Source organism: Suricata suricatta, chromosome 11, assembly GCF_006229205.1.
Source record: "Suricata suricatta isolate VVHF042 chromosome 11, meerkat_22Aug2017_6uvM2_HiC, whole genome shotgun sequence".
NCBI classification, from domain to species: Eukaryota; Metazoa; Chordata; class Mammalia; order Carnivora; family Herpestidae; genus Suricata; species Suricata suricatta.
The window spans coordinates 52,498,314-52,507,004 of NC_043710.1; the positions used below are offsets into that span (position 1 = coordinate 52,498,314).

The following is an 8,691-nucleotide window of genomic DNA, read 5'->3' on the forward strand; positions in this document are numbered from 1 at the left end:
TCTTTTGTTCATTTGTTTTGTTTCTTAAATTCCACATGAGTGAAATCAGATGTTATTTGTCTTTCTCTGACTGACTTATTTTGCTTTGAATTATACTCTCCACCTCCACCCATGTCATTGTAAATGGCAAAACTTTATTCTTTTTTATGGCTGAATAATTCTTTATTCATTCATCAATCATTAGATGCTTAGGCTTCTTTCATATCTTGGCCACTGTAAATAATGCTGCTACAAACATAGGGGTGCATGTATCCCTCTGAATTAGGGGTTTTGTATTATTTATGTAAACACCCAGTAGTGCAATTGCTGGGGCATAGATTAGTTCTATTTATAACTTTTTTGAGGAACCTTCATACTGTTTTCCACAGTGGCTGCACCAGTTTACATTCCCACCAACAGTGCACAAGTATTCCGTGTTTTTATTTTTTTCAATTAATACATGCAGCATAAAAATTTCACTAGCTTTGGATGCTGAAAAATGATTTTATTATTCTCTCCTATACTGAGATAGCTAATGCTTTGTTAAGCCAAATGTTATAAAACTGTCTTAAACAAAAGCAAGAGCAATAAAAAGTTTATTTTTCCTCTAAAAAAATGCATTGCTTTAGATATATTACATATATTTTGATTGTTTGGTTATTTTTATTCAGTTCAACGTACTTTCAAATTTCCTTTGTGATTTTTTTTTTATTAACCCTTGGGATATTTGAAAGTGTGTTTATTTTTTTAATTTTTAAATTTTTTATATAAATTCCAGTTAGTTAACATACCTTGTTAGATTAGTTTGAGGTATACAACACAGTGATTCAATGTTTCCATACATCACCAGGGGCTTTTCACAAGTGCACTCCTTAATTCCTGTCACCTGTTCAACCCATCCCCTGCCCCCTCAATGTTATTTTCTACAGTTAAGAGTCTGTTTCTTGGTTTGCCTCTCTCTCTTTCCCCCTTTTCTCCTTTTTTTGTCCTAAATTCCACAGATGAGTGAAATGATATGGTATTTGTCTCTCTCTGACTGACTTATTTCATTTAGCATAATACTCTCTAGCTCCATCCATATTGTTGCAAATGACAGGATTGCATTCTTTTTTATGCCTGAGTAATATTCCATTAAATATAGATACCACATTTTTATCCGTTCATCAGTCGATGGACACCTGAACTGTTACAATAATTTGTTTATTGTATTGCTGCTATAAATATTAGGGTGCATATATCCCTTTGAATTAGTATTTTCATATTCTTTGGGTAAATACCTAGAAAGTTTGCTGTCTAATGATACTTGATTTCTCGCTTTTTCTTCTGGCATGGTTTAAAATTTAATTTGCTTTCATTCAGCAGCTTTTTATTATTTCAGTATTTAAATGTATTGATACTTATTTTATGGACTAAAAGAGTGTATGTTCAGAAAATTTTTCTATGTGAATTTGAGGAGAATGTGTATTCTGCATTTATTAGATATAATTGTTGGTTAGGTCAGGTTGGTTGATAGTATCATCCATGTCTTCTGTATCTACAGATTTTCATACAAGCTCTTCTATCAGTTATTGAGAGTGAGCTATTGAAATCCACAACTACTAAGTTGTCTGTTTTTGTTTAATCCTCTCGATTTTGCTTTGTGTATTTTGAAGCGTGGCTGTTGGGTACATATACATTTATAATTGTTATATCCTTTCTTGGTATACTGAAGCTTTTATTCTGAAACTTCCCTCTCATTCTCTCATAGTATTTATTGTCTAAAGTCTATTTTGTCTAATATTAATTTAGATACTTGAGCTATCTTATGATTACTGCTTGCATGGTGTATATTGTTCTATCTTTTTACTGTTTTTGTGTCTTTGGATCCAAAATATGTCTCTTGTAGATAGCAATAGTTGAGTCTTGCTTTTTATCTAGTATAATCATCATTGCCTTAAAAATTTTTTTAATGTTTATTTATCTTTGAGAGAGAGAGCACAAGCAGGGCAGGGACAAAGAAACATGGGGACAGAAGTTCCAAAGCAGGGTCCATGTGCTGACAGTAGAGAGCCCGATTCAGGGCTCGAACCCACAAGCTGAGAGATCATGACCTGAAAAGTTAGACGCTCAACTGACTGAGCCACCCAAGTGCCCCAATCATTGCCTTTAAAAAATTTTTTTTAATGTTTATTTTTAAGAGAGACAGAGTGTGAGTGCGGGAGGGGCAGAGAAAGAGGGAGACACAGAATCTGAAGCAGGCTCCAGGCTCTGAGCTGTCAGCATAGAGCCCGATGCCGGGCTTGAACTCACGAACTGGGAGATCATGACCTGAGCCAAAGTTGCATGCTTAGCTGACTGAAGCACCCAGGCGCCCCCAATGCCTTTTTTTAATGTTTATTTTTGAGAGACAGAGAGTGCGGAGGGTGGCAGGGAGTGATGGAGGGGGCAGGTGGACAGAGGATCCAACATGGGCTCTAACCTGAGAGCAGAGAACCCAAAATGGGGCTCGAACTCAGGAACCGCAAGATCATGACTTAAGCCAAAGTTGGTTGCTCAGCCGACTGAGTCACCGAGCACTCCTGTAATCATTGCCTTTTAGTTGGGATATTAAAGCAGTAACATTTAATGCAATTATTGATGTGGTTGTATTTAAATTTATCATATTGCTGTTTTCTTTCCATATGTCGCCTGTAGTTTCCACTGTTCTGTTTTTCTTTGGCTAGCTTTGTTTGAGTTAAACAAATATTTCTAGTATAAAATTTTATGTTTTCCTATATCTGTGGGGGTTTTGTTTTGTTTTGTCTTAGTTTTAGTTTTCTCCCCCCTAGTGGTTATTGGAATGATTACAGCATGCATCTTACCCTATCATGGTCTACTTCAGATTAATTCTAAATTACTTCCAGTAGGATATGGGAACTTTCCTCCAACATTGCTTCATTTCCTTTCTAGCTACAACTCAGTGATACTTTTAATATGGGCACCTGATCCAATGCAGGGCAGTGTCATGCAGGCATAAGAGGTATTTTTGTTTTAAGTGGGATGAGAAGTTCTTTTTTCTTCTGGAGTTTATATCAAGAGATACATCTTCCCTTTATGAACTGAGAGTAAAGTCAATAAAGACGGAATAAATAGAATTTGGAGAAGGACATAGGATCCTGATAATGGGGTTTAAGCTTCAAAATTAAGCTTTGATTAAAGTTATAATGGCCCCCCAGATCCTTTTCTCTACTTAATATAGTTTTGGTTTCTGTCATATGCAACACAAAAGCCCTAATACAGAGAGCAAAACCTTTTTTCTTTAATGGCCCTTGTAGACCTGCCTGTTGTCCTAGTTTTTGGTGACATGAGGGAAGTGAAGTCTGAAGTAAAGGAAATCAAATATATCGGTAGATATTTGTTCAAACAAATAAGGCAATATCTGTGATGATAAAGGAAATCAGATGGCTAAAAATTGTTAAGTGGACTGAACTGAACCTTATATTATGCTGTATGTTAACCAACTGAAATTTTATTTTATTTTTAACTTTTTTATGTTTATTTATTTTTGAGAGAGAGAGAGAGAGACAGAGCTCAAGCAGTGGAGGGGCAGAGAGAGAGAGAGAGAGAGAGAGAGAGAGAGAGGGAGACATTGAATTTGAAGCTGTTCCAGGCTCTGAGCTCAAATCCTGATTATGAGCTCGAACTCATGAACCATGAGATCATGACCTGAGTTGAAGTCAGATGCTTAACCAAATGAGCCACTCAATTACCCCAACCAACTGATATTTTAAATAAAAACTTGGGTCACCTCAGTGATTTGGTTTGTTAAGCGTCCAACTCTTGGTTTTGGATCAGATCATGATCTCACAGTCTATGAAATCGAGCCCCGTGTCGGGCTCTGCACTGACAGCAGGGAGCCTCGTTGGGATTCTCTCTCTCCCTCTCTCTGCCCTTTCCCTGCTCGCGCTCTCTCTCTCTCTCGCTCGCTCTCTCTCTCTCTCTCTCTCTCTTTCTCTCAAAAATGTTTAAAAGGGGCGCCCGGGTGGCTCAGTCGGTTAAGCGTCCGACTTCAGCTCAGGTCATGATCTCACGGTTTGTGGGTTCAAGCCCCGCATCAGGCTCTGTGCTGACAGCTCTGAGCCTGGAGCCTGCTTCAGATTCTGTATCTCCCTCTCTCTCTCTGCCTTTCCCCTGCTTGCACTGTCTCTCTCTGTCTCTCAAAAACAAATAAAAAACATTTAAAATTTTTAATAAATAAAAACAAAAAAAGTTTAAAAATTAAAAATAAATAAAAACTTAAAAAACTAAAAAAATAATAAAAAAGAATGTGGACTGGATTTCGTGGTGGAAACTGAAGTTCAAGTAAATATTGTAATATTTAGGACAGTGACTGAATGGATATTGCTACCTTATGAACAATGGAGTATAAGAGAGGAGACAATTTGGTTGGTGAGTGGTAAGTTATGTATTATACATCCTAACCTATTAATTTCTGTGACCTGTTTTTTACTGAAATCGTTAACCTGCGTTTAAGAGACAGACTGAGTAAAAGCAAAGAGTAGGAAATCAAGTGGACATATGTGTGTGTTGAACTTAAGGGAGTGGACAAGGTCACTTACAGATAGTGTGTAATGAGAAGGGAGAGACTTGAAAAATGCCTGCCTTCATATATTGCTTTTATCCTCAGCAAAAGCATAATATCTGGAAGGATATTATGATTATTTACCCAATTTTGATTCTCCAAAGTCTGTCCTGATATTTGGCAAATAATAGCAGATTCCTTTAGGTTTCTGTTGAATAAATGAAAGAGCCACGCATTATTTGTAGCATCTCATGCACTTTGGGAAAAAAATTACAGAACTGTTGTCTCCCTCATAAATATGTCTCATCTCCAGATACTAGAAGCTTTATGCTTTACTTCTACAAGGCTCAAAGCTGTTTCTACCTTTTAGGAAATCTGACAACCTCACATGACTCTTTGGGAATGATTAGTCTGGGTCTTATTTTTACTTACTTGCTCTCACTTTGGGACCGTCTTTATTCCCACCATACAGGTTGGTGGGGATGTGATGACACTTTGTAATTGGGGAGTGTAGAGGGCCTATTACCCCTTGACTCATGTTTTCTCTTTTCTCCCTAGGATGTGAATCACCTCGTGGAAAGGTATGTGTGGCAGATCAGAGATGGTGAAAGATGTTTAAGGAAATTAGAGTTCTGGGGTGATCAATTAAAATAAAACATCACTCAGGGCAGCACAATTTGGATGTGTAGTTTTATGTGAAATTCCTGTTCATAAATTGTGGTCTGAGTGTTCTGTAACTGTTGAGAATGGACCAGGCTCTGTGGTAGAGAATTTGGGTGGTGGGAAGTCACACAGTTTGGGTCTGTAGCATATCAAGGCTGAAGTGTGGCAGACCCTTGTGACTTGATAGCTTTTATTCACCCTGCATGGCTGTGTCTAATTCAGGCTCTCACATTTCTTAGGTGCCTGGCTTATCCTGGGAAAGTCATGTGTTCTTTATCTGCCAAGCCCCCAGAGTTGGAGACAGCTCCCTTATGTTTAAATTTCTGCCCTGGGAATAGAAGAGACCTTCTATGTGGCTTTGTTTAGATTTCCAAAAACAGACTTGAATCTCAAGGACTATTTTGACCACATACACGCAAGTGGTCCGTCTTGATCACATATGTTGGAAGCCAGAATGGAAAAGTGGCACCCTTGTGTCTAAATTTTCCACACCTACCTGACAGCATCGAGCATTTTCCTAAGACATGAAATCCAGGCCATCATGAATTTGGTGCTCATGTCTTCTGTTCCAAGTGTTTGCAAACTTTCCCAGAAAACATGAAAGCTCAGATGTTATTCTGAGGGCTTTCCTACTGGGAATTAGAGTTTAAAGACGTTGGTCTTCCCCAGACAATATTTCCACACTTGTCTGTTCCAAACACCCAGGAGCCAAGTTCTGCAACCATACTTTCTGATCATCTACCTTGGGAACGCGCATCCATGCAGTGACTTTTCCATGCATTAAGTGTTTTTTTAAAGGCACCAAAATTTTGTTTTGTTATATCCATTATTTCATATAACTTGATATGATTTCTAGGATTTGGAAAGGGAGAGGTTCATGATTTAATTTTGGAAACTGTGCCTCTGAGACGTCAAGACCTTCCTAAGATCATACCGAGGGCAACTGAGGGCAACACTTTTCCCTGGCTCCAAGGTCAAGAGTCTCCTATTCTTTCTCAGGGTCTCCAGGGTTCAGATGCTTCAATGGGGTGAAGATAGAAAGTTGTCATTCTAGAGGGACGAAAAGTCAGAAGTGTGGGGTTCAATTTTTGTCATCCCTAGGAGTGAGGCCTTGAGTCTAAAGAAACCGAAAACTTTTCTCAAGGAACAAAGGAAAGCATTCCGAGCTCCTAATCTGAAAAGGATAATACAAGCATTTGAAAAAGGTGAGTAGTGTTAGAGCAAGTGGGTGGCTATGGGAGCCTTGTGATGGCAGGGGCTAATTGGGGAAAGGGCACAATTTCTGGGTATGGAGAAGAAGACAAAGGAGACTGGATGTCATGTGCTGATCATATTTCATGGGGAGTGGCCAGGTGTGGGGTTCATATTCTCCTTCCCAGTTCACTACCTTACCATCGTCCCCAGTCTTGCCCCGATCCTCAGGGAAAGAGATTCCAGGGCTGACTCACTTGCTTATGTTGATTATGTTTTTTTGGTTTTGGTTTTGTTTTTATTATGTGAGAGCTGACACATGTGTGGCACTAGCAAGGTAAGGAGAAATCAGTGTCATCAAACCACCACCTTGTTCTCATCATCTTTCAGAATTTTTCATTCCTAGTGGGTCTCATGTTCCAGGACCTGTATTTCCCCTCTGACACATACATACATGTTAGGCTTCTTCAGTGTTATGCCTCTCCCTGAGGACAGATTTCTTCATAGTTCCCATTCCAGTTACTCCCAAGATCAGATTCCTTTCACAGCATCACAAGTAAATCTATGTCATCTCCCTCACCCAATCCTGTAATTTTTCTGCAGCTCACGTGATTCCATACTGACCCCTGAATACAACATATTTTGGCAGTTCTACAGAATGAAGGCAAGTGAGATATGTATGCTGTTGGAAGTCAAATAATGCAAGTAACAGCGATTATGGTGTCCTGGGCTCCCTGGTTATCAGATCGGGGAGCCGTCACTGGGAGTTTGATCCTGGGGGCATATGATAGAACATGCGCAGAATCCAATATGAAATTTCGTGTTAGACATACTTAAAAGTGTCAACATGTTTACTCTAAGCATCAACCTAATATGGCTTCTACATTAGAGAGTTACGGAATCAACTTGAATATAATGCTTTGGAGGAGTCCTCCTTCTCTGAGCCTTTCCTCTTAATCCTGGCCTTGCCTGTTTCTCCCCATTGTGTTGGAGTTTTCCTAGGCTACAAGGCTGGTACCGTCTCAACCCATAAGTTTCTTATATATAAATTCTCCTCATATTCCTTTTCTCAGACAGCTTTTCTGTATTTCAGCCCTAGTAAATGTACTGACCCCATGTGCACACCAAGCTCTTGAACCTTCTTACACCCCTACTCATTTCCGCTTGCCTTGGGTACATTGAGCTTATCTTGCCATGTTCCCTCGCTGCCTCTTTCTCCTCTACTTAAACACCCTTCATTTAGCAGCAGGGTGTACAATTTGCCTTGAGTACTGTTTTTCCCAGTATCATGTTGGCATTAGGAAAGAATCTCTAGTCACAATTTTCCATACTCCCAAGGGGAAATAAATGGCTGATGCCTCATAAAGAAGGATCATTATTGAGGTAACAACTCTGTCAAACTGTTACAGTCCCATTTCCTCTGTCACTGACTAAAAAGATGAAGGAAGGTTTTTCAACAACTTATATGTATTATCGAAGACCTAAATGTAGGGATTATTCACTAAAGACTTAATCCTTAATGGTGTGGCAGTATACTGATGATGTCCCTTACTCCTCAAAGAGTTAGGAGAAAATGAGAAAATATTATAAATATAAGAATGAAAGTTTATGTTCGGTGTGTCTGGGTTCCTGTCCTCTCCACACACAGCAAATGCAACCTTGTTTAACATACATTAATGCTGTATTTATTTTCTCAAAATAAGCTGGGTATAAAACCCACCATATTTAGGATCATTGCGAGAAATAAATGTCATTAAAATTAAAGCATCTAGGGGAGCCTGGGTGGCTCAGTCGATTAAGCATCTGACTCCGGCTCAGGTCCTGATCTTGCAGTTTGTGGGTTTGAGCCCTTCGTCGGGCTCTGTGCTGACAGCCTGAGCCTGGCATCTGCTACAGATTCTGTGCCTCCTTCTCTCTCTACCCCTCCCCCACCCGCAGTCTGTCTTTCCTTCTCTCAAAAATAAAAATTTTTTAAAAACATTTAAAATAAATAAATAAAACATTAAAAAATAAAATTAAAGCATCTAAGTGTCTCAATTTCTTAATAAATATTATAAATAATTGGTCTACTAATTTCTCATTTGTAAAAAAAAAAAAAAAGGAAGAAAAGATGAAGAAAAAGGAAAGGAAAAAAAAAAAGAAATGTACCAGATGAAGAATTGTGAAAATTAACCAACAGAATGTTTTCTAAGCACATAAGCAGGATCCAATAAGGTGTCTGTTCATTTTTCAGCTCCTTCTCACTGTAAGCAAAATAAATGATTTTAAGAATACATATTAGCTTACTTTTAACATTAATACCTTTGTTTTGTTTTAAG

General features: G+C 38.5%; 1 protein-coding gene across 1 annotated transcript in view; it reads left to right on the top strand.

Annotated features, from left to right (window-relative positions):
* LOC115306141 (tripartite motif-containing protein 34-like) overlaps positions 1-7,983 on the top strand; it is an 18,498-nt gene extending 10,515 nt beyond the window's left edge. The window contains exons 5-7 of the mRNA XM_029956379.1: positions 5,078-5,100; positions 6,284-6,387; positions 6,977-7,983. Of these exons, the coding sequence (XP_029812239.1) occupies positions 5,078-5,100; positions 6,284-6,387; positions 6,977-6,996 (147 nt within the window). The 3' untranslated portion in view covers positions 6,997-7,983. The remainder of the gene's footprint in view (positions 1-5,077; positions 5,101-6,283; positions 6,388-6,976) is intronic.
* Positions 7,984-8,691: the final 708 nt, after the last annotated feature.